The 24,249-nt window shown below is 53.4% G+C and overlaps 9 protein-coding genes across 9 annotated transcripts; 4 read left to right on the top strand and 5 right to left on the bottom strand.

Annotated features, from left to right (window-relative positions):
- Nucleotides 1-547: 547 nt before the first annotated feature.
- A1O5_04419 (uncharacterized protein) lies at nucleotides 548-1,997 on the top strand (the record flags this gene model as incomplete). The annotated part of the gene is made up of 2 exons (XM_007745026.1): nucleotides 548-1,574; nucleotides 1,597-1,997. The coding sequence occupies 2 exons, from the start codon at nucleotides 548-550 to the stop codon at nucleotides 1,995-1,997; spliced, it is 1,428 nt and encodes a 475-aa protein (XP_007743216.1).
- A 1,013-nt stretch (nucleotides 1,998-3,010) lies between these two features.
- A1O5_04418 (uncharacterized protein) lies at nucleotides 3,011-3,241 on the bottom strand (the record flags this gene model as incomplete). The annotated part of the gene is made up of 1 exon (XM_007745025.1): nucleotides 3,011-3,241. One exon carries the CDS (start codon nucleotides 3,239-3,241, stop codon nucleotides 3,011-3,013), a length of 231 nt encoding a protein of 76 aa, XP_007743215.1.
- A 913-nt stretch (nucleotides 3,242-4,154) lies between these two features.
- On the bottom strand, nucleotides 4,155-5,142 carry A1O5_04417 (uncharacterized protein; the record flags this gene model as incomplete). Its single annotated transcript, XM_007745024.1, has 2 exons — nucleotides 4,155-4,268; nucleotides 4,336-5,142. 2 exons carry the CDS (start codon nucleotides 5,140-5,142, stop codon nucleotides 4,155-4,157), a joined length of 921 nt encoding a protein of 306 aa, XP_007743214.1.
- A 629-nt stretch (nucleotides 5,143-5,771) lies between these two features.
- A1O5_04416 (replication factor C subunit 4) lies at nucleotides 5,772-7,015 on the top strand (the record flags this gene model as incomplete). Its single annotated transcript, XM_007745023.1, has 4 exons — nucleotides 5,772-5,863; nucleotides 5,920-6,240; nucleotides 6,291-6,713; nucleotides 6,793-7,015. The coding sequence occupies 4 exons, from the start codon at nucleotides 5,772-5,774 to the stop codon at nucleotides 7,013-7,015; spliced, it is 1,059 nt and encodes a 352-aa protein (XP_007743213.1).
- A 1,425-nt stretch (nucleotides 7,016-8,440) lies between these two features.
- On the top strand, nucleotides 8,441-9,404 carry A1O5_04415 (uncharacterized protein; the record flags this gene model as incomplete). The annotated part of the gene is made up of 3 exons (XM_007745022.1): nucleotides 8,441-8,521; nucleotides 8,580-8,721; nucleotides 8,788-9,404. 3 exons carry the CDS (start codon nucleotides 8,441-8,443, stop codon nucleotides 9,402-9,404), a joined length of 840 nt encoding a protein of 279 aa, XP_007743212.1.
- Nucleotides 9,405-13,232: 3,828 nt separating this feature from the next.
- A1O5_04414 (uncharacterized protein) lies at nucleotides 13,233-14,183 on the top strand (the record flags this gene model as incomplete). Its single annotated transcript, XM_007745021.1, has 1 exon — nucleotides 13,233-14,183. One exon carries the CDS (start codon nucleotides 13,233-13,235, stop codon nucleotides 14,181-14,183), a length of 951 nt encoding a protein of 316 aa, XP_007743211.1.
- Nucleotides 14,184-15,142: 959 nt separating this feature from the next.
- On the bottom strand, nucleotides 15,143-17,044 carry A1O5_04413 (uncharacterized protein; the record flags this gene model as incomplete). The annotated part of the gene is made up of 3 exons (XM_007745020.1): nucleotides 15,143-16,762; nucleotides 16,824-16,876; nucleotides 16,930-17,044. The coding sequence occupies 3 exons, from the start codon at nucleotides 17,042-17,044 to the stop codon at nucleotides 15,143-15,145; spliced, it is 1,788 nt and encodes a 595-aa protein (XP_007743210.1).
- Nucleotides 17,045-17,507: 463 nt separating this feature from the next.
- Nucleotides 17,508-19,499, bottom strand: A1O5_04412 (uncharacterized protein; the record flags this gene model as incomplete). The annotated part of the gene is made up of 1 exon (XM_007745019.1): nucleotides 17,508-19,499. One exon carries the CDS (start codon nucleotides 19,497-19,499, stop codon nucleotides 17,508-17,510), a length of 1,992 nt encoding a protein of 663 aa, XP_007743209.1.
- A 1,575-nt stretch (nucleotides 19,500-21,074) lies between these two features.
- Nucleotides 21,075-22,272, bottom strand: A1O5_04411 (uncharacterized protein; the record flags this gene model as incomplete). Its single annotated transcript, XM_007745018.1, has 2 exons — nucleotides 21,075-21,406; nucleotides 21,459-22,272. The coding sequence occupies 2 exons, from the start codon at nucleotides 22,270-22,272 to the stop codon at nucleotides 21,075-21,077; spliced, it is 1,146 nt and encodes a 381-aa protein (XP_007743208.1).
- Nucleotides 22,273-24,249: the final 1,977 nt, after the last annotated feature.

Genomic DNA, 24,249 nt, shown 5'->3' with positions numbered 1-24,249 from the left:
TTCAACACGGTCTGGGCTCTGGACTGGAGTTGAGCATGTTCATGCTTGTTGTGGGCAGGACGGGCAAGACGGGGTGGCTGTTGGCACGGCTGGCTGAAGACGCTGGTAGCGGAAGCTTGTGTGGTCTTGGCTCCTTCAGTACCGAAACCTCGGGTCGCCTCAAGTCGCCTCTTCTCACTCAAACGGGACTTTCGCAAATTGCTTCGCATTAAACCTCCGTACTTTTATTACTCCCTTTGGGACCACCAAAGGGGGCCCAGAGTCCAGAACGCCGTCCACTCGCTAGCAACAGTCGAATCTAAGTATTCTTCGACTGGTACAAAGCCACACGGCGTCGCTATCGTGGGTCGTGGGGAGTTTGTTTCTCAGCCGCACAATAGACGGGACTTTTTGCAGCGCGAGACGATGTTGACGGTCGCCAGTTTAAATTCCCCTGGTAGGTACCCCGAAGGTAGGTAGGTCTCTGCAGTGCCTCTTCCAGTGTGACTTTGATCCTTGTCTCCCAGATCTGCTGCCTTGAGCTTTGGGGAGCCATCCATGCCTCAAAATGCCTTCGCTCGACGAATATCTATTGAAGGAGCCCCGGCTCAATGTACGAAGCGGCAATTCCTCCCTGGATGACCTCCCCAAAAAATTTGATAGCCAGAGCCAGAGCCAGAGCCAGAGCCAGCCTGTTCCGCCGTACGTGCTGCCGCCCAAACCGTTGAAACCTCTCCGCAAATATTGCACCATCAGGAACGTCCTCATCACTATCGGTGCTTTTCTGGTATACAGTGGATGCACCGTCGGCGCAGTCGTCCCAGGGCTTATTGCCGGATACCCTTTCTACACACTGCTCGACCTTTATGGCAACCGCCACCTTGCAGAACGCTTGTTTCCTTGCGACCCGTCTCTTTATTCCGGGAGATTCGCCGTCAACATAGCCTGGGGTTCTCTGAGCTACACGACAGTCAAGATCCTGGATGCAGGCCTCAACTTGGTCCTGGGTAGGGGCTCGCAGGTGCTCTTATCATGGCTCTCCTATCATCTCTTCAGCATGGCCATCCTTCGCATCATCCAGGAAAACTGCGTCCCCTTGCAGTTGTACACTGCCATGGCGTTCGACACGACGTCCATCAAGGGAGCCTGGTACCAACTGCGAGCCGTTACAAAGGTGGACACCGTCCGCGCAAAAGTCACCCTTATTTGGCTCGCCGTTGCCGTGGCATATCTCATTGCCCTGCCCACTCTGCTCGACCTGACCACAGGATACATAGTGGAATACAAGACCATGGTTAACGTCACCTCTCCAGGGGACTCAACATATAAGTTGATCGAACTGGACCGCGATCAGCTCAACAGCATCTCATATGACGCATACTGTGCTGCCAACGGTGGTTGTATCGAACATTATCCCGGGGAGTTCACCAAGATTTTAATCTCCGGCCAAAACATGTCTTTCAAGGCATTTGTCGATGACGATTATAACTGGGTAATGCAGGAGCGAAAAGAGCTCCAAAGGCATCCTCCAATGTGTCCCCAGCAGTACCTATCAATGGGGTCTTTCCAGCGGCTATCTTTGGATCGTTTGCTCGGTGACGAGTCTGTGGATCGCAGGCATGTTCGCCGTGTGGATGGACAGTTTCCGCAACGGCGCCCTGTGGCGCAGCGGTCGCGGGTTCGGGCGCTACCGGAACATCATCGACATTGCCGAGCACCTTCAGTCGCACTTTGGCCAGGACCTGTGCGCATACACGCATGAAGAGCTGGAAGAGAAGATCGACCGTCTTGACCCCGTGGGCATAGAGGTTCTGGCAGACGGGGAATTCGCGCACATCCGCCTTAGCCAGAACCCGGGAGGGAAACATTTGTTGTCAACCCCTGGCCTCCACTACGGCGGGATTGAGAGACTGAACAACGGGAAGGTCTCGGCCACGTGGCCGCTGCGCAGCGGAGACCCCTGTAAGGAGTCCGGCTGTGGGTACTACATAGGTGCAGTACGTGGTGATGTGCATTGATTTACGACATTTCGCTTTTTCAGAATGAGGCCCGAGGTCCCCTATGAGGCACATGAATGAATGGATAAAATGAATGACAGACAGACCATCCCATGTAATCCAATCTCTCATCTAGTCCACGTCCCGCAGCCGCGCGGCGGCATTCGACGTATATGCTCTTTGGTGCATGTGTGTAAAGTGTGTATTATATGCAAATATCTATAGGTATGTATAGTACATAAACCCGCCACCAGCACTTGCGCCTCATCACCGTCGTCATCATCATCGTCATCGTTATCGGCGTCTAGAAATTCAACCGATCGGACTATGGTAGTCCGGGGGTGAGTTCATGACCCGGGGAGAGCATACCCGCGCTGGGGAAGGGATGGTCGCTCTTCGCGGAGCAACTTTGAGCTCCCGTGAAGGGTACTTGGTTGCCTCGGTGGCGGGAATTGGAAGAGTGAGAGTGTGTGTTTGTTTGGGTGCCATGTGAGAGATCGCCCGATGATGTGCGAGGTGACGGGTGGAACAAACAGCGTCCCCCCTCTCGCGACGAGTGAATCATTGTGACGTGCTTCAATCTTTGGCGGATTGATGAAGCCGCGAAAACTGTGCGATATGGCAGCAGGCCGCTCCATTGATCGCAAATGCTCTGAGGAAGTAAAGCATTGGTCGACCATTCGACGGCGGTGGTTGCATTATCCAACTGCTTGGCCGGTCTCGTGCGATCCAATTTCTTCGGCGTGCCCTCGAGAGCGGCCGGATGCTTCTGATCTTCGACAGTGCCTCGTAATTATCCTGCATATGACTGATCTTTTGACGATTATTAAGGTAGCCCATCGCCGAGATTCCCTCAAACAGACAATCCATTGGGGGTGTCGCGACGTATGACGAGGCGTCATTCTCACATTCAATCCCCATTTGTCGGTCGGACGCCGACCCGAGACAGGAACAACCGTCGCAGTGCCTTGTCTTCGACATACAAGTTTGTCAAGGGTTTTTTTTTTTTTTTTTTTGCGACCGTGGAGATCATATCACACGCTCGACGTCATCGTTGATGGCGGGAGGCGTTCATCGACATGGAAAAGGGGCCATTTTCTCGACCGCACTACTCTCATGTACGACTGTTGTGCGTTGGAAGGCTGTGGGAGCTCTTCGGTAAACTCGTGGTTTGCGACGACGCGATGGAGCGCGGCGGCACCGGCCACCACGATCCCAGCGACCACGATACAGAGGAAGACCACGAGTCCGTCTGAGACGCTCATTGTGGCCAAATATTGGACCAGAGGCTTTGAGGGTGGCTTGGGGCAGGGACGCCAGCTGGTATTATTTTAAAAGGATTGAAAGGGTACTTGGGGACGAGGAAAGATGAAAGAAGGAACTTCAGGAGACTCACCTGACATGGCTTGGGTATATACAGTAAGTACACAGCCCAGCAGGGAGCCTTCGAACAATCGTGTTTCGGCATCATGTCTCTGCCGTAGGCACCGAATCGAATCGCTGGAGAGGGTTACGACGCACGCCCCTCGAGGATGCCAGGATGCAGTATGCCAACACCCACCTGTGCATAGCGAGGCACCAGAGGATGGGGGTTGGGTGGGCAGGTGGAGCGAGGAACCCAGCGCGCCCGTATCCGAGGGACTTCAGCACAGCCAGGGCCAATGAAACCATCCATCAGGCCAACGCGTCAGCGCTGAGTTTTTCACAATGCCTGCACGCTTTCAGTATGGTGGTCTCAGATTGTGTACAGCTAGACCCAGCAAAATATTGTGCTGTCATGTTCCATCATCTTCTCAATTCGTTCTTTCCCAGTAAGCCGGGCCACCTCGGAGAGCCACCAGTCGCGTCTGATAGAGTAGAGTTCGCTAGTTTCCCAAGGCTGTGCAGGCCCTCGATGACGAAGGAGGCTGCCATGCTTGCGAGGGGTTGATTTAAAAGGAGAGAACTCAGCCTTGTGGAACATGGCGTGATCGTAGATACCAGGATGACGTATCAACCTCCAAAAGGCACCAACAATAGATACCTAGTGGTGGACAACATGGAGTCAGTTCCAGGTTGGATAGAGAATAGTATTCACCCTGCTTAGGAGCTAGCGATTCCGGCTTTATTCTGCCATCGCTGCCCGTCGAGCCGTCACCATAACACATCCTCCGAGAACGTCGCTTTGAAAACATCAACCTATTCGGGAGTGAAAAGACGAGTTGCCATCTCTTCAATGCCTCTGGGCGCCCTTCCCAAGATTTCACCAATCAAGGGATCAACCATCGCTGTCTCCCCCATCGCGATCCCATCCTGGTCTGTTGTTAGCATCAGATTGTCATATAGGGGAATCCATGGTTTTGTCTTTTAGGAGGCTTACATGCCAGCCACTCCAGCTCTCAACAACCCAGAAGTTGTCCTCAGGAACACTCTTCTTCTCAAACTTGTGGTACCGTTCAGCTTCCTGCCTGCCCACAATGTCGACTTTGACTTTTCGCCCGGTGTGCTCCTCAACCAGCTTGCCAACATCGCTGATGCTGGTCGTTCGTGGCCCGGTCAGGTTCAACGTCTGACCGAGATATTTCTCATAATTTTGGAGGATTTTGGCGGTGGCTTCACCCAGGTCGTCCCATGTGACCCAAGAAACAGGGCCGTCGTTGGGAATGACGAATCTGATGTCGCTTGTGTCGCCCTTCTTGAATTTCTGTGGTTGAAACCCAGCGTATAACCACCAGCTTTCTGCATAAATGCCCTCTCTCACAATCACATATTGCAAGCCACTTTGCGTCAAGTATTCAATAGTCTTGATATGCGCTTGCTGAACGCCCGCTATGCTGTCCAGGCCCGTCTTACCACCAAACATCAAGCTTGTGTAAATCACAGTCTTTACACCGGCCTGTTTAGCCGCATTAATGGCGGCTTTATGGTGAAGCCACCTATCGATGCTTGGAGAGGGAAATGAGACCAGGAAAAGAGCGTCGGCACCTTTGAATGTGGCAGCTAGCGAGCCAGGAGACGTGAAATCGCCTGGTCGGATCTCGACACCAGCATCCCGGGCTGCAGGCGACACATTACTTGGGTGGCTTGATGAAATGATCAGCTTTGACGGTGGAATTAGTTTTTGGCGGAGTAGTGTATCGAGGACTCGAGAACCTAGATGTCCTGTACTGCCTGTGAGGACAAGCATCGTAGTTTGCTTGTTCGCGTACTTATCGGGTACCTAACGAGTTTGTCGTGAAATTCACGGACAAATACGAGCAAAATCTTTGACGAGCTGTAACTTCCGCACTGCCGCTCGAAGGTCGTAAGCGTGCGAAATATATAGATCCAACACGTCCCTGATACCACAGAGAGCCAGGAGCGCCAGAGTTTTGCTTGGTAATGACGTTTCCAGGCTTCGGCAGATTTGGTCCGAAACAGATGTGGCAGTTGCTAGAGGAACCCGTCGGAGCGCCGTCCCCCAACTCGTGGGTGAAAAAGCAGCAGGCTGGGCTGTACTCAAGAATGGGTCTTTGCAATCCATGTCTTGTAGGCTCTTGAGGACCAAGCCTTGAGAACCAAGGACTTCTTTGCTGTTCCTTGGGGTTGTTGGGGCTGGCTCACAGCTAGTGCTGTACCCAGTACGGAGTAATATGCACAGCGAGATAGGCCAGACGCAGTCAAGGTGCTGCCCCGCCAAGCCCAAGAAGCACTTAACGCGTCCCGCCCGACGCGCCTGTAGTCATATACAGTGATTTGAGAACTGCGCTGCATGCTGGTTTCATGACAGCACAACCCACTTGAATAACAAGACCGCCATTCTCCGAGATCGCAACTATGTCAGGTCAAGCGGAATCATCATCTGCTGCGGCAAGAAAGGTTCTTAATGCTGCCAGCAGTGGTGCAACGCCTGAATACGAATTGCCATGGTACCCCGATTCCTCACCTTGAAGGAGAACGCAGAACAGGACTGACAGACGTACAGGGTAGAGAAATACAGACCTGTCTATCTCGACGATGTTGTGGGAAACACGGAGATTATTGAACGACTCAAGATCATCGCAAAAGATGGCAACATGCCACATGTCATCATTTCTGGGATGCCTGGAATCGGGAAGACCACCTCCATCCTGTGTCTTGCGCGTACTCTTCTGGGTGATGCATACAAAGAGGCCGTGCTGGAGTTGAACGCAAGCGACGAGAGAGGCATTGATGTTGTACGAAACAGAATCAAAGGATTCGCGCAAAAGAAGGTGACGTTGCCTCCTGGGCGGCACAAACTGGTCATTCTGGATGAAGCAGACAGGTATGGAGGTGACGGCGCCATGGCTACGCAAGTTCTAACACGGAGTCCAGCATGACACCTGGGGCACAACAAGCCCTGCGAAGAACCATGGAAATTTATTCGAACACCACTCGCTTTGCATTTGCCTGCAACCAATCAAACAAGATCATCGAACCTCTGCAATCCAGATGCGCAATCCTGCGGTTTTCTCGCCTCACGGACGCGCAAGTTGTGAAGCGCCTGATGCAAATAATCGAGGCTGAGAAGGTGGAATACTCCGAGGACGGTCTGGCTGCTCTCGTTTTCAGCGCGGAGGGAGACATGCGACAGGCGATTAATAACCTGCAGAGTACGTGGGCAGGATTCGGATTCGTGAGCGGGGACAACGTGTTCCGGGTTGTCGATAGTCCGCATCCAGTCAAGGTACAAGCTATGATTAAGGCATGTTGGGAGGGCAAGATCGACAGCGCAGTTGACTCTTTGAAGGAGCTGTGGTGAGTGGTCATTCTTCATTGTGGAATTGTCCGGCGATCGTGGAGCGCGTCCGCTAACCGGCATGGGGCAACCCTAAAGGGATTTGGGATACTCCTCATACGACATTATAAGCACTATGTTCCGAGTGACGAAAACTATTCCGACGCTTTCAGAGCATTCGAAGCTCGAGTTCATCAAAGAAATTGGCTTCACCCATATGCGCATTCTCGAGGGAGTCCAATCTTTTCTGCAACTGAGCGGGTGTTTGGCGAAATTGTGCAAGATCAACATGAAGCCGGAACTGTTTGAAGTTCCAGCATGAAAAGGAAGAGAAGACAAGTAATTCACGGCCGCACAACGCCTCGGTGTGCCCAGAAAACGTCGCAGACTCCTTCCAGGCGCTTTCGGACGAAGATGAGCGGAGAGTAAAGGGAGATTGCTTGGCAGGCCTGTATCGAGCGTCTTTAGGCTCCGAATCCGCCAATCTTCGCTCAAGGCCTGCGGCGTTCAGCGCTCCAACGGGCAGCCAACACGAGACGGGTGCCCGGGAGTCGGTCTCTAGCCCCCGACTGTCCGATCTGAAGCAAGGAGGAGAGGTCACTCCTGTAGAGGTCATTTCTTCCTTCCCAGGTTCCACGTCATCATCTGCTGATTTTTCCTTTTGAGGAAAGTCGACGACAATCACACTGATTCTCTATGGCTGATTTGATTGCTATGGGCTACGATGCTGAGGGTAGTTCGGGGAGGTTGCGGTAGGACAAGCGGCGTGACGCGTCAGACATATTGGCACGTCAATCGGGCAAGCTGCCACTGAGGTTGAAGAGTGGCCAAAACACCACCGAGAGCAACATACGAGAGTCGAATGACCCCTCGCTGGGATGGAAGTTTGTGAATGTAGCCGGTACCGAGAACAGCCTTTCAGGCCCCATGGCGATGAAAGCGGCGAGGCACTGAGAGTTTTGAGGCTGAGGTGCAGATGAAGGACTGCACAAGCGCATTCTTGAGATTTCCCCAGGTCCGCAAAAATAGCACACGAATCATTCATTCCATCAAGAACATCGAGGATTGAGTTTAGCCCCGATTGGGCTGGAAGCTGGCCCCGACGGACTGATGGGCATGCCAAGCCAATCGATCAGGCCAACCGTGACAGCCCTGGGCGGCCCTGGGAACAATTGGATGTGTCTTGATGTGCCTTGGCTAGGCTGCAAAAGGACTAAAGGACATGCCCTTGGTGACCTGCTACAGAGAAATTTCCCGCCCATGGCCTGCATGACGCGTCTTTCCTCCGACCTCCGTCCCTTGCGCTAAGCAGATTCTAACTGTTAGAGGCTAGCCCTGTCCCTTACCAGCCACCGAGTCCCCATATTTTGCTGCTAAGTTCGGACTCCCAAGCAACCGCTTCCAGCCATGCGGTAAGGCTGTGCTCTCCTCCACTTGGTCCCCCAGCCAGCAAACGCCGAGCAAGCGGTGGTCTGTCCCTCAAGAGTCAGGACGAGGGCCGGGGCCACAGAACAACAAACGCACGGCTCGCCTGAGGCTGGTTGTGGGGGACAAAAATCCCTATATCTTTCCCTTTCCCTGCCTCCTCCCACCGCTCTTGCACTTCTTCAGCGACCTGCCCCAACAGACAATCCATCCTCCTGAACAGAACTTAGTCGTCGACCGATATCCTTGACGAAGAGACGTCATCATATACTCATTCATCGCAAGTCCTCTCTCCAAGCATATCAGATATCCCCAATTCAGGATGAAGTCCTTCGCATCGGCCGTGCCCTTGGCGGCAGCCCTCTTCACCACCTCCACTCTCGCATGGCTCCCATCCTGCTCGGTATGTCCTGCGCGCACTTCCTTCTCGCAAGCGATGCTAGTTCTAACCAATTGCTTAGTGGTCTGACTGCATGGGAAGCTGGGATGGCACATCCTGCAGTGCTTCCAGCGGCTGGGACTGCCTCTGCTCCAATCAAACTGCCATCTCCCAATTGAACACCTGCGTCGCAACCTCCTGCACCAACACCACCGATCAAGAGGGTGAGTAGCTTCTTCCTGCGAGATGAGAATAGAAAGAGGAGCCAGCGAGCTGACAGTTGGACACAGCCATCTACGGTGCCATTGCACAGCTTTGTGCCAACGCAGGAAGCCCAGTTTCTGCCTCTCAAGAAGCCACCTTCAGCGCTACCTCCGGTGGCTCTGCCTGGCCTTCTCAGATCACTGCTGCCCCCGGCTTCGGCCCAGGTGGCGGTTGGAACTCGGCTCAGTGGTCAAGCTGGATCTCTGCTTGCTCCACCGGTTTGCCCTCTGCTCCCAGCGGTTGGAACGGACAAGGTCCATGGGGCGGTCCCGGCATGTGGGGTGGTCACGGAGGTCCTGGTTTCGGGCCCGGTGGCTTCGGTCCTTGGGGCACGAAGGCCAGCGGTGTCAACTGTGATCAATGGACCACATGGACGGCTGGCTGGGGTCCTTTCTCCTCGTGGACCGGTACCTGGTCTGGCTGCAGCACTACGACCAACACTCCTGTCCCTGCGACCATCACCACAACTGTCACCACCGGCGGCTCGACTCAAGTCATCACTGGCACAACTTTCGGTATCCAAGCCGTTGCTGCTGCGGCCACAACCACCTCGAGCTCGGGCAACGCTGCTCCTTCTCTTCGAGGTCTCGGCGCTTGCGGCGCGCTGGTTGCGGCCATCTTTGCCACCATGATCGCTTTGTAATCGATTGCACTTCCAGGAATTGCCTTCTTGACAATGGGCATAGTACATTTTTGATACCACTGCATTGGACACGGAGCAAATGAGTACACTGAGACGGTCAGGGACACGAGATTGATGACTATCACTATTATAAGCCTTCATGATGGATTGTATTGTTAATGGGAGTTGGGAAGTTGGTCCATATCACTTCGACCCATTTAAAAATCGGAAATATTTTGCTCCCAAATATGTGTCGCCCGCATTTTCTTATCCCGTCTAGCCATCCGTCGACCACGTGACTGAGCTGTAAACGTGTTGGGACGAGGCTGATGACTGCCAAGAACTTTGCCCGTTCAACCTGCCAATGCATCCTTCACATTGGCAGTTCGAGTCTTGACTAAATAACACGCAACATGAAAACTGTCTGGTGATCTGATCGTCACTCGAGAGTCGGGGAGCCAGGCAATCACTGTATCGACGAGGCAGCAATCTGAATGAGATGCGGTCCTGCAATTCGTACTTGTACTTGTTACACAGGGTGAATTGTCGCTGCCTGATATAAGTCAGTCACATGCTCCTGCCACGTTGAACGTCTCTGGCCACTACTTCTGCTACATACTAGTCACCACCGAAGCGTCTCTTGGGTATCGCGAAAACTAATTCTTCTCTATCTACTTGTATAGATTTCTTTCATCCGCTTCGTCCTCTAATCCGATCCTCTCCGACTTGACAGAAGAAAACCTACTCCCTCATCCAGCTCCTATCAGCCATGAAAACAATCCATCGCCTGCCTCTGCTCTTGGTCTTTTGGTGCCTCGCCCTTACCAAGGGGACCTGGGCTCAAGACGATGTTGATGCATGCGCCGTAAGTGACTGACGCCTGCTTGGTAAGGGGGGGGGGGGGAAACGATATGCCTTTGATACTAAACTCCTGCAAAGCTCGACTGCGTCGCAAATGTCAATGGCACAAATTGTCAGCGAAGGTAGGATTTTGGTTGTGAGCAATTTTGTGCGATGGGTATCTAACTTAGCGGACAGCGAATGGCCATGCCTATGTGCCAACAACATGTACATCGAGAGACTGAATAACTGTACCGTGGCTTCCTGCAATGCTACTGATCAAGAAAGTCTGTCCAAGCTCCCCAATGTTGCCGCCGCTGTGCTGAGATTTACCTCTTACAGTCACCTTCTCTGCGATCGCTGAGATTTGCGCAATATTCAGCGTGCCTGTGACCGTGAGTCTCCCGGATGCTCTGGGGAAGTTGACGTCGACGTCTCGGCCCTTCTCTTTGATGGCGATGATCTAGAGATCGAGACTTCTGCCTCAGAATTGTACTGAAGAAAGACGCTTACTTGTCGCGAACAATAGATTGGGCCCGAGGCGACTGTTGTTACATCGACATCCAACCCTTTGTTCAGCACAGTGGCGATACCAAATCAATCGACCATGCCTCCTGCAACAACTCCCGCGTCTTCAGGTGCTTCTGTGACGTCGACATCGACAAGCAGTGTAAGTAATTCCATGAGCTCGACCGCAAATTCCCCAACCGCCTCTGGGACTTCCACTAGCCTAGGAGCCTCCCCGTCGCAGTCGTCGAATGATGCGGGTCGGTTCAACTCACCTTCGGAATTTATCTTAATCTTGGGCGTGGGAATTGCAAGCCTCGTGAGCATGGTCTCGCTTTGACGGTGGCAGATCAGTGACAAGGATATTCCAGCCGTGAACTGAGCCGGATTTCTTAGGGAAGCTAGGAGAGTCCATCGGCTTCCAGAAGCGAAATCACTGGCGGTCTTTTATGTGTCCAAGGCGAAGAGCAGCGGTTCATGCAGGGTGACCCGCTTGCACAGGGCAGCCAATGACCAATCTAGCAGATAAAGGAGGCCGCCAGGCTAGCGGCGCCGGGAGGCTGGAGCAGGGAGCATGGAGGCTTTCAGGAAGCGGCTGGCCCTACTTCTTAGGGATTGCCCTGGACACTCTCCAGAGGATCTTCTCCTTTAACCTAATGACAGGTATGACATAATATCGCACGAATTTGTGAATTTGAATTGTTCCGTGGGAGACATCTCTACCTCTCCTGTGGACCTGACACATACGAGTATACCCAGAAATGGTCGGAAATAGAGCCATCCGACCGAATATCCAGTCCCCTGATTCATATCGGACACACCTTTGCATAGAGAAGGGAGGCGGGCAGGAGGTTACCGTGAGGGAGGTCGAGTCGTTGCTCGAGAATCGTTTCCCCTTTTTCTCCCCAAAGTGATGCCCAATTGCCCATCACCCGTTGCGGAAGTCTAAATAACCCAGCAGGCCGCCCCAGGAGTCAGAAAAGGCCATCTTGGGCCGTCTAGCCCCGTTGGCTGCATTACGGGGCGCACGCGGACAGTTGTTGGAGATGGTTGGGCACCATGATCTGCGAGCCCATGTCTTTTTCCCTTTTTCCCAGGGGCTAGAGCGTCTTTTGAGTTGTAGGAAATATCCAACCCTAGCAAGTCAATTGTACGAATATGGAGTGGCGGAAGGGAAGTCCCGGGCGTGGGATGCCGTTTAGCGATCAATAAAAGAAGGGAGAGCGAGGATCGCTTAGGCCAAATGGTGCGAAGTGGCTCAAACCTCGTCAAACCCGCTGGGAAGTGAGAGAAGGTGATTCCGGGAGGCACGGTGGCATGGTGGCACAAAGGCCAATATAATAGGGCAAAAGGATACGGGATAGTCTCGAGTCAGCCCGAGCAGGGCACCGAGAGGAAAGACTGTTTCCCTTGTGTGTGCGTCTCCCTCTCTTTCTCAACGTTTCTCTTTTTCAAAAACGCAGATGAGGGCTCGGCCGCATGAGTGTGTTGCCGGTTCACCCAGGATTCCAGTCGAGGTCGCAGGATGCTGCACAGGCGGACGAGAGCCAGCAGTAGCAGCAGCAGCGGCAGGAGCACCAGTGAAGAGAGTTTGCTGTGGTCCTTGTTCCTGCATAATCGAAGCGCAGCAGAAATTCTAGGGCTCTTGGGGCTCCTTGGACTCCGTGGGTTCCTTTTCCCAGCCAGTGGCCGCCAACCGCAGCCAGCATCAGCACCTGCGCTCCTCCCACCAGAAACACCGCCGTCCATCGCCCCTTTCCACTACCACCACCCATTCACTCCCACACACACACCCACGTCGCTGCTGCTGCTGCTGCTGCTGCTGCTGCTACTGCACCCAGCTCCAGCTCCAGCTTCAGCTCCAACCTCAACTCCAACAACACCGCCACGGAGCCTGCAGCCCTCGATCGCAGCCATCTATCACCGCGGGCGCTTGAAAAACAACCTGTTAGAGATGCACCTGGCCTGACTCCCGAGATCCATCATCCCCATCCTCCTTTTCCAGATCCGCGGCTATTGACCTCATCCTCTGCCGAACCTGCTCCTCCCCCCGACTACCTGCTCTATCAACAGAAGCCTCTCCCCCCTCCACCTGCACCTTCACCGTCACAAGCGCCCAGTTCGAATCGCAGATCCTTCCTCGAAGCGCTGCTCCCGTGGCAGGGCCAAAAACGAACCATTCCTCCCGACAACCGCTCTGCCACTTCGCGCGTCCTCAATCCCATCAACTACGTCCCCCGTCCTACTCCAGTCCGAGTCCAGCCACAACGGCCTCAACTCTCCACCGACGTTGGCGGCGGTGCTCGCGGCACGGGGGAGGTCCATACTCTTCTTTCCCTTCCCGAACAACGTCGCTCACGTCAACATTCTCCCACCGACCCCATTGTTGAACACAGTCCACATCTAACCCCTACTGGCGACAGAACCAGCATAGGCCTGCCTTTTAATCAACAGCGCGGCAACAATTTCCTTCCTGAATCTTCGTCACGAGGTGTTGGGCTGATGGTCGACCTCGAAAAGCAAGAACCTGGCGGCCTCAAGCCGCCTGAACGCACGCACACAGTACCTACGTCTAGATTTAATGCAGATAACACGACGACGACGACGACGCAGCAGCAGCAGCAGCAGCAGCAGCAAGGCTCCTCTGTGCTAGGACAGAGCTATGGCGTCAACCCCCTGGATCAACCTCTACAGCCCCCTCGCCGCATTACCTCTCACAAGTCATTGAAACGAGCACAATCAGCCGCATCAATACACTCCTCTGCATTTGGTGGGAGGACATACACAGACAGCGGCCAACCCCCAAATACAGCATCACTAGAAGATGTCGAAAGAGGAGCACCCAATGGAGATGAAGATAGCGACGTCGCCGAAGAACTGGCCTGGGGCCCTTCCCACCCTTGTTTCCCGCATCGGAATCCCCACGTCCCCGTACACTCACCCGAGTACTTGGCCACACGCATTATCCGCATCCGGCGCGACTGGATGGTGGTGGGCGATCTCGCACCTACGTTCTCAAACATATACCCCGAAATCCTCGACCCATTAATGCAAGAACAAGAATTTCGTTATGTAATCGAACACATCAATCAAACTCTCTGTCAAGCATACGACCCTTTCTCGGCGTGGAACTGGTTTGATGGCATGATGGGTGTACTAACAGGTTGGTTGTGGGAAGACTTTCGACCCTGGGGAATCAAAGGCGCTCTGAGGGGGCTAGAAGAATGGTTGGAGGACTGGAATCATACCGTCGGTGCGCGGGATGGAGTGAAGCTTATTCCCTTGAGGAGGACCGGGTACATGAATCTGGATATCCAGATCCCCGATCCTCAGGTCAGAGTCGTGGGTGAGGATGGGGAGAGTCAAGGCCGGCGACCTAATACAGAAGGGACGGGGACAGGGATTGCGCCACCGCAGAGCGCAACGATCGGCTTGACAGGCACGTCGCCCTAATGTGCTGGTTGCGATATTGCGGATGAGCTGAGGAGGCAAGAGAGATGTGCTGGTGCCACGGAAGGTGTCGAAGGAGAACCTCCTTCTTTCTTTTGTCTTGCTTATGTTATACTTGTGCATATTGGACACATTTCAGGGGGCGTCGTGGCTGCGAATCACAGGATCCAGGGCATCTTAGCCGGGGGTTTTAGCATGGCGTTTTCGATGTCTTTTTGAGCCGCAGGAGCATCGGCAATGGGATTGGAATATAGGAGCGTGTTCCAATAGAGACGCAGCGTTCGATCCCGAAGGGCGAACGGCTGTCAGTTGGTCAGGTTGTATTGTTTACATGTCCCACAAGACTGTCGGTCCAGGCGGAGGGAGGCTCTAAGCAATTCAATCTCTGTATCATTGTGTGTGTACAGCTAGCTGCTCGATGACATGAAAACAAGCTGCAGGTTCATCATTCCTTCTCCCTCATCATCTTCCCCCCGTTTTTCTTCCCTTCTCCCTGTAATATCAAGAAGCGGGTTTCTCCTGAGTGAGCCCTTGAAGGACCTTGAATACTGACAGAGTATGTACATCGAACAGAGGCATATATATACATCCCGTGAAAAGAAGGAGGGAGAGAAGGGAGAGAAGAGGCCCTGGATCTATTGAGAATAGGTACCTCAGGGCAGGTGCATATATACCTATAAACCTATCTCGCCGAGGTATTTTCTGCGTTTGCATAACAGCAAGTAAAAAAAGCAAGCAAGAAAAGACGCCGATTGAAATTGATTCTGGTCCAGTGACATATGCACACGATTGTTAGTCCCAACGCCTTTGCTATCCAATCCTCCTTGCCTCCTTGCCCCTTATCACTCCGTTGGTGTTCGTTCCCAAGCACTATCTTCCCCCCCATCTCCATCACCGTCCATCAACACAGAGTGTCCTTGCGTGCCTGTTCAGTCCGTCCACTCCATTTGGTCTTGATCAGTCTACATCCTCCACCACTGGTCTTCTCCTGCCGACAGCCCTGGTAGTTGGTCGTCCCAGTGTGTTTCCGGTTGTTGCTGTTGTTGTGGCTGTTCGTCTGTCCATGCTTCGACTTGCCCGATCGCCAAGGGATGTTGCTCCGGATGGTTCGGCCACAGGTGGGCGAAGTCTTTATTGTTCGAAGGCTCTGCTTCTCCATGAACGCTGGGCTCTCGTCGTCCGTCGATGCGTGGCTCGTCCTGGCCAACAGCGCAAGGATCCCCTCGTCCCTCATTCTGGCACCCTCCTTCCGCTGCCCTCAAATGCTGCCCTTTTTCAAGGTGGTGATACCTGATCCATTGCATGTGCTCACCACATTGCATGGCGGCATAATCTCCAGCTCCGTAGACTCTCATCCTCTGACGGAGGACTTCTCCGAAAACCTCGAATGCTGCGGACCATTGACCATGCTTTCCCATTGCCAACGCTCTGCAATACAGGAAGTCCGCTCGAGCAGTGGCCCTTTTTGATGGACTCTGTCCCTGGCAGCAGGTTCGAAGTCCCTCTTCGATCCAGAAGTCGCTTTCCGCGTAGTTTCCAAATGTAAAATGAGTCATTGCCAGCTGAGAAAGGCAAAGCAGAAAAGAGGTGAGACTGCTTTCAGTCATGTACTTTCTGCGCCTGCAAAAACACATACTGTAGAGCTCGTTGGCGTGTTTCAGGGCTGAATTCATACTGCCAGACGACACAGAAACATCGCAGAGACATCTGAGCAGCTCTCCCATTCCAGCATAGTCGTGCCCGAGACCCCGTGCCATTATGTCTTTTCCAGACAACATGATCATCTCCGATGTTGCGAGCACACCACCAAAAGACCGAATTAGAGTCCTCAGAAGCAACGATACCGGGTGATCAACACCATACGCATTGCCTGTTTTCTCCACAATCTGACGGCTCACCATCCTGTTCATCGTCGATGTCCAAGACTGTGTACCTTGGCCGCAACTGACTATTATTCTCAGCAAACTCATCGTCACGTATCCACAATCGTATTTTACCATTCCTGGAATCAATTCGAGCGTATCGAGCAAACGACTTTGTATACTGATCAGGGACATATTTTGATCTATGGCCACCAAAGCACTATAGGCTCTTGCAATGAGCTTATCGAGGAATCTCGTAACCTCACCTAAAAAAACAGTATCCAGATTAGGATCTGCACGCTCGACGTGGGTTTGGAAAAGCACCTTAGCATAGTGCAAGGCCTGGTCTTGGGCCCGCAACGGCTCGGGAGAACTGAGGAGGCGCAAGCTAGGAGATCGAGAAGCAAGAGCCAGACCCTGATTGATGTACTGGAAAAGCGTGACGTGCTCGTCTCCGGCGAAAGGTGAGCGACCAGCACCCTGTCTCGTATCCTCAGGTTCAGCCTCATCAGAGTTTCCTCCGACAGATGGGCTTGGAGTGCGATATTCCACACCGTCAGGAGTATGTGGGACCGGGGAAAAGCGTGCTGGATTGAGGCGTGTACGCTTCCAGTAATGTCCGACATTCTCGCGGGAGCGAAGCTGTCCCCGGATCAGGAAAGCTGTGTCCTTTCCCTGTCTTTCCTGTAGTTTTTGGAAGGCAAAGATTATGTCGGATTGCTGCAGTCGAGGTCAGATTTGATTGTCGATCTGCCTGGCACACAAAAGACCCGCTGCCCACCTTGTTCTTCTTGTCGAGCCTCCATTTTTTGATATATGTCTTGTAGTGGCATTCTCTTCAGCAGTTGTCAATTGCCAAGCACTTGTCGAAATGATACAACGCTCACCTAGCATGGAACCCTTGCTGTCCGAGAATCTCCACGATCTCGGGAAGCTTCTTCCTTTGATGTTGATAGAGGTCTGTGAAAGTCGGGCGGATCTCCTCCCATTCTTTACGCGCATGAGGGTGAAATCGTCTCTATTACCTTTGACTGTCGTGCTTACAGCTCATGCCACAGATGCCAAACACAAAAGTCGTTGGACGGTCAGTTCGGCCGGGATGGCCAAGCTCACAGCCTCAGCATTGCAAAAGTCGTTGCAGACAGAGGCTACGCTGGCACTAATGCATGGCTGGGACTGCGTGCAGCATTAGCGGCTCGTATTTCAGGAGAAAGGAAACACGATTGGCCTAAGATCAGACCTTCACGCATCCAACAGGTCAAGGAGGAGAATCCCAGAGGCGACGGTGTGTCCAATCGAAGCCATCACGGACACACCACGCTGCCTGCCGCGGTGATCAATTGATTGATCCATTCTGGCCTTTTACAGAGCAGAAGGCGTCCCCTGTCCTGCTGTGTGGTTGACTCCTCTGCCGGTGATGGGGGGAGCCAGCCTGATGGCAGCAGGTCTGTTGGTCTGTCTCTTCTTAGTCGTCCTTCTCGGGCAAAACGCGCTCTCTATTCCTCAAGAACTCTTCCACAACACCCTGGAAATCGGGTGCAATGTACGGCTCGAAATACTCCCTGAACCAGTTCTTGATCACATTCCACCACCCTGTCTCCTCCATCGGCAGAGCTCCGCCATGCCGCTCCCGCATCCGATATCGTTTGCGCTGCGACTCTACCCCCAAGTCCCGGCAGAGTACGTCAATGTAGCCTCGTGCCTCAAGGATCAATTCTGGCGCCCTTGCGCCACGAAACCCGTAGCGGCGTTCTTGGAAGGCTTGATTGAAGCGTATTTCGGCATCGGCGAGGAGTTTGAGGTCCTCGGCCCCCCGGCCATGCTTTCTCGACTCCCCACGCCTCGGCTTTGATGTTGACGAAGGCGGTGGGATGGTCAATCTGTCGGCGTCAACTCTGTCGAGGAGAGGCATCGGCACTCGAGTGAAGAGATTCTCAAGCCACGCCACAGCCCAAAGCGCGCCAATCTCAGATGTAGCTGCCGTCTGGGCAGACGATATGAAGCCAGCAAAGGCGAGCGTGCGGTCGTCCCTGGCAAGGTGGCTAGACGGGATGATGAAGCGATAGAGACCCCATCGCGTATGCGAAATGGTGCTGGTAGGGGCTTGACGTTGGAAAGGTGTTTGGTTTAACGTCCCCGGGAACAGCTTTCGTATCTTGCCGTCGTAGAATTCAAGGGGTGGCAGAGCCGAGTCACTTGGGGTTATGGGAGACGGTATGGGAACGGCGCCCTTTGTAGATGCCGACAGGATTTTGTTCTTGTTGTTGATTCTGTGTAGGGGCACAGGGAGGCCAATCTCTGCTGCTTCTTCCGGCTCAAAGAAGTCAACGCCGGGCTCCCAGCCTATACTCCATATAATAGCATCAGCTGGGAGACGCCTCTGTCCCCTGTCCTCCTCGTCCACGACAATTTCTCTGCCCTCGCATTTCAGCGGTGTTGCACGATAGACGGTGAGTTTGTCGGGGTTGTCCTCATGTAACGCATCAAAGAACGGATGGCCCTCTACAATCAGACTGAGGTAGGTGGCATAGAAGAACATGGACTTTCCCTTCGGCTGAATTTTCACAGAGTTTCGACTCTTCCCGTAATGGATCTCCCTCGTGATCGCCCAGCTCATCAGATTGAGGAATCCTTGAACGATCCAGGTGCCTAGAATCCAACGTCCAGAGTGGAGAAAGCCGTACCAAAACCCGCCGGTGCTCCAAATCGACGGCGAAAAGATGGGAAACAATCTTGTGACCGCGAGCGCCAGGGGGTTGGGCTTTGCATCGGGATGAGAGATGATCAGAGGCGCGCCCTGATCTGAAGGCCGAATGATCCAGTGGACTCGCTTGTTGGAGGCGAGGAAGACTGAGCATGCTTCAACAGCTGATTTGCAGCCTCCTATCACGACCACATCTTTCACCGTGGTATCTTTGGAGATGTTCTCGTGCACGCGGCCTAGGTCGCGCGAGTGGACAGCTGTACCAGTATAAGCGGAATCAATGATGGGGATCGGCCTAGGCTTTGAATACAGTCCCGAGGCGACGATGAGCTTGTCGCACTCGAGCACTTCGCCGGACGCCATCTCGACAGACCATCCTGGTTGCGATGGCGCTTTTCGCTTGTAGACTTTGACGACGGTCGCGGAAAACCGAATCTTGTCGTACACATCAAACCTGCGAGCGTACGATTCCAGATACGCCTGTTCTCTGGCGGCTGGGATCAGTGAGTTCCACGGATGGTCAGCATCTACCATTGAGAAGTCGGAAAGCTCGTAGTATCCATTAGGGGCCTGGACCGTCAAGCCCGGATAATGACGCTCTGTCGTCCACACGCCGCCTGGGTTCTTTGCTGCGTCGAGGACGATCAGGTCGAGCGGTCGCCCGAGATGGTTGCAGACTTGCAAATAGGTCTTTGCGGCAACAAGGCCAGCGAGGCCAGCGCCGATGACGATGACACGTGTTGGAGCAGACATGAGTAGTGATGTCGTGGCTATGTAGAGTCGTTCTTTGTGCCTCGACTCAACGATAATATGAGATAACCAACACAGACCCGGCTATCCTTGGACGCCTGACGTTTGCCCGGTTGTAGAACAACGTGGCCATGTGCCTTTCCGAGTCAGAGAAAAGAGACCAATGCGATGGTGTCGAGGGTTCTTTGGGTCTTAGCTCAGCTGATGGTTTGCCCGGGAGCATCTTCACACACACGAGCAAAGTACCAGGCTGCAAGGCTGCAACAGCTTTCGGAGTTGTCACAGCTGTTGAATAAGAAAGGTGAGGCACTAGGCTGTCGGAACGCGCGAGCCCCTCTATCCAAATCAACTTGTAGACGCCTACTTATGATTGGCATGCTTCGCGCAGGCGAGGAGCGCAGACGTTCCAGAACTGTCGACGAATCCCGCTGGAAGACGGTCCACACAGCTGCTCGACTTTCCAAGTTTCTGCATGCTACCTCTCAATCCGTCGTCGAACTAGCCATATCGAGGATTTTCGCGAGCTGGCCTCCTGAGTGGAGTAATAGGGACCTTCAGCCACAATCCAAGTCGGCACAGGTATTCACGGCTCTTGTATGGATACAGAGTCGAATTCGATTACCTGAAACAAGATCGTCTGGGTCAAGATCCTAAGTATTCCTTCAATTAGTGGCCGACGGGTGATCATCACCAAGGCTGCAAAGTGACGTCTCTTTCGAAGCGAAACAGGGATCTGGCTTCAACATAGGCCACCGAGGCGAGCGCCTACCGAGAACCATGGCAGCTTGATGCAAGGAAGATTCCTGTCAAGCAGTAAGGGTGCGGGAGACAGGGGCGCACCATCGACCACGTCCATTTTTGCGGACGTATCGAATCGTGAATGTAGATATGTATATCTTCTAGCACTCCCTTGTTCGGGTCTCCTTACTGGGTCTGATTGGGAGACCAGTGGCCAGATTGCTCAGGGGGCTGACGACCACGCTGAAATTCAGGAATCAAATGATGGTCAGAGTGAGGCGCTTCTTGAAGGTAAGGTTGGATATAATGGTCCCTGATGGCTGGACCGTCACTCGATCGCACCATTCGGTGCCACCTCTGATTGGAAACACAACATAGGGAACTGCCTCCAGCCATATTCAGAAGCTTTTGCACTGCTTCATATCCGCCGTCCTCTCTTCACCCAAAGGAAGAGGGTTGAGAAAGCCCGAAACGGTACCGACCAACACGACGGCAGCTATTTTACAGAAGGTTCCTCCTTTACATGCTTCGAGCCATGCAAACAAGATAGTAAGGGCCAACAAAAAGTAGAATTCCGCCCGCCTATTCCCGCACTTTTCCCCGTCGGAATGCTTTTGGCTGTGAGCCAGGATTACCGGTTCTCACAAAATCATAGTCGTACATCATGCAAGTCGAAAAAGTGTCCTGGTCATACAAACTCATGTATCATGACGAAAAGAACGAGGTATAATTCATCAATGTAATGAAATGCCGTTGCCCACAAAGGAAAAAAGGTTTCCGAGTCGTTATATGTCGTAGAGTCGTGGCTGCAGAGATCAAGATGCTGATATTGAGCCTGCTTCAGCTTGGGCTCTCGTTTGATTGTCGTTTGAGTCCACCACGAGGCAGGAGGTCGAGGCAGACTGAGAAGATGCGGACAATCTGCTCTTCCCAGATGCCCATTTCAAAGTCGACGAGTCCATACTGTTCGAGTTGATCGCACATGCTCACCAATTCCTCTACCAAACTCGTCACCGCTTCGGCCGAGAGCACATCCACAGGTTGTCTCTTTGTTCTCAAGGCTTCTTCTGTGATTTCTTTTTGCTTTTGTCCCAGAGCCTCCCAGCATAGATTCAATTCTCGCCAGAAGTCAATGCGCTCCGCATGTCTCGTCTCGTCGTCATGGTGCAGACCTGGAAACCATTAGGATCGTGTCCCATTCCACTTAGCAAAGATTGAGCTTACCCAAAGCAGTCACAGAGTTGACCAGCCACCGAGAGAGAGCAAGCAGTTTCTCGCTGGCTGCTGTTACTCTGCCCGCAATGATCGCATCGAAAGTGGCCCTCAGCTGCTGGTGGTAGTCTCGCAGACCCTGTTCGAGCGCTGCTTGGACGCCGCTCAATACAGCTGGAGCTTCTGGCTCCGCTTGTTCCATGACAGGAAAGTCGACATGCCCCGCAGCATAAGATTGACCTATAGGTGGTCGAGTCACAGCCACATGGCCATAGCTGCTCTGCTCCGGTTGAGAAGTCAGGTACTGAGCCGGGCCGGAACTCAACGTCGCTCCTGCATGCTCGCTCTGCTGCATGTACTGGGGCATCGCAAATTGGCTTGTCATCACCTCGAGTGCCGTCTGTCGCTGCTGGAAAGGGATGCTTTCGTAAAGACCCTGTGGTCCCACTGGCGGAAGCATGGTGGAGGCGGCGTACTGCGAAAACGGCTGGTGCTGTTGTTGGGATGGAGAGGCCTGGACTTGTTGCTGTCTGGATGCCTGCGACAGGTATGCGGGTGAGTATTGCATCTCAACTCCTTGCATCGGGCTACTACTCTGCAGGTGGGAGCTCCCATACTGCGGCTCTTGATATCCATAGCCAGTATAGCCCGAAAGATATGGTCGCGTCATTGAAGGTCTCCCAATATCCGTTCTCGCTGGCGTTGCTGGCTGTGTAAACCTATCGCCTGAGGGTGGACCCATGGCTTCTCCTGGTAGAGGGCGCGATGGCGCATGTGATTGGTATGGTGGTCCATACTGGGTGCGCCGACGGTCATTGCCGTCCATTTAAGGAAAGCAGACTCGTCTGTCGACGCCAGGTTGACAGAAACAGTCTTGCACCTCCTGAAGATAGTGTGCCCTAATGTGATATGGTGGACCTAGAAGGACAGCCTCCTCCTTAACCCACGGATACCTCTCCTTTCCCCCTTGCCTGAATTCGTTCCCTCATGCAACCAATACCAGGCGGACAGAGGCAGGGGGTCGATATCGCAATATCGGCAGAGAGTTTGCGCCGGGTCTCGTGTGATGGCTGCCCGCACAGACGCAGCGAAGTAAGATAATTGAAAGAAAAGATTTGATGCCACCTCTCGAGCCAGGAAGACTTCCAACGAACGACAACAGAAGTGCGAAAATGGTTTCGGATTGCCGCCTGTTCCAAATACTATGTTGAATGGACCAGCGGATGGGGCTCCCTTGGTTGGATATTCGGTCGCTATCCTGTTCTCTCGCTTCGCGCGTCCGAGGCGCAAGTCGTCGAGTCAACCACAAATGAATAGACGGCGATTTCCGCCGCACATGGAGGCGCGAATGGTCTCAGGATATGCTCCAAGTCAACAGCCAAAAGAAAAAGTCTCGCGCAATAGTTTCGTACAGGGTGGATGAGGCGTCGAAGGATAGGTGGGGGGTCAGTGGCGTCAACGGGGTGGATAGAAGGAATATATCGAAATGTTAAGACACGAACGCAAGTACATGGAGGAAAGGATCGTACGAAACATATAAAGGAGCGTTCGGTAGCATAAGGAAGAAGAAGATCCAGGTACCTTGGAGTTGTGGAGGAATGCAATGTATACAAAAAGGCCTGAAGTGCAGCTGCCGTGGCAGGCGAAAGTGCGCACGACTCAAATCAATAATAAACACTCTAACCAAGGAGACTTGGATGGGGAATGGCGCAGATACCGCATGGCAGTATTAGATGGGTCGCTCGTTCCTAGTACGTCAAAGTTAACTCCTCCCAGCGCGGCCGGTGATGTCGTTTTTCAGCAAGTTCCAGCAGAGCAAGCAAGGCGTTTCTTGCCGGGTGTCAAAGAAAAAAGTCTTTTGAAGTGGGCAGCGCCACAGGAGGACAGAGATGCCCACCACGCCTGGGGGCGAATGCAAAGGGTCCGTTTTCGAAGAGGCCAGTCTGTGGGAGACCACCTCTGGGCGTCGGGTTCGAGGCAATTCCCGCCCGGTCAGTTCGGTGCTGTGCTCAGTACTGGGTACCTAGGGCTTCAAAATCAAGCTGTCACCTCTCAGTGGACATTGGCGACACTGCCCAAGGTTCATGGATGATGAGTGATGACACCCTCGCCAGCGTCAGGAATGGGATGACCCTTGGGCGAAACCAGGCGAAAGAAGCATCTGAATGGGCATGACGTCCCCGCCAGTGGATCTGTTCCAGGACCATTGCAAGGGGTTCGCTAAAGGCCGAAGGACGTTCTCATCAAGCGCAAGGGAGCTGAACTAGCCACTGGTCTGACAAGGCTTGCATCTTTAGCCTGCCACTGGCACCCACCTGCCGGAGCGCCAGGCGAGATTTAGAGTGTGGCGCCCAAGGAACATCGAGCAGGGGGTCATGCAACCTGGTTGGACCTCAGTCTTTCATACCGCCCGCATCACACCTGATCCTAGGCGTGAGCATTGGCTGCCCCGTCGTGGCCTGGATTGCGCGCAGGCGGGAGAAGCTCCAGACGATGCTCTAGAAGCAGGCATTAACCAAGACGACGACAAGTCGCCAGTGCTCAACCTCAGCTGCGATGGTATATATCCATTGGGCCGATGAGGTGATGGGCACACTTCTTTCGGGCCGCTGATTGATTCTAAAGTAGTTATTATAAAGGGCCCTCAGGTCCGACTCGGGGATGTGCTGTGTCACACAGGGCCATTGGGCAGCTGTACAACCGCTATTCGACAGCTGGCACCTTCTGTAAGGATTCGAACAATGCTCGGATTTCACCGTGGCTGTGTGCAGACTACTGGGTACTCTGGCAAGATCCCTTGTCC

Source organism: Cladophialophora psammophila (assembly GCF_000585535.1).
Source record: "Cladophialophora psammophila CBS 110553 chromosome Unknown aczJe-supercont1.6, whole genome shotgun sequence".
Lineage (NCBI taxonomy): Eukaryota > Fungi > Ascomycota > Eurotiomycetes > Chaetothyriales > Herpotrichiellaceae > Cladophialophora > Cladophialophora psammophila.
Note: the sequence above shows the minus strand (reverse complement) of the source record. Positions and strands in the feature narration are given on the sequence as shown.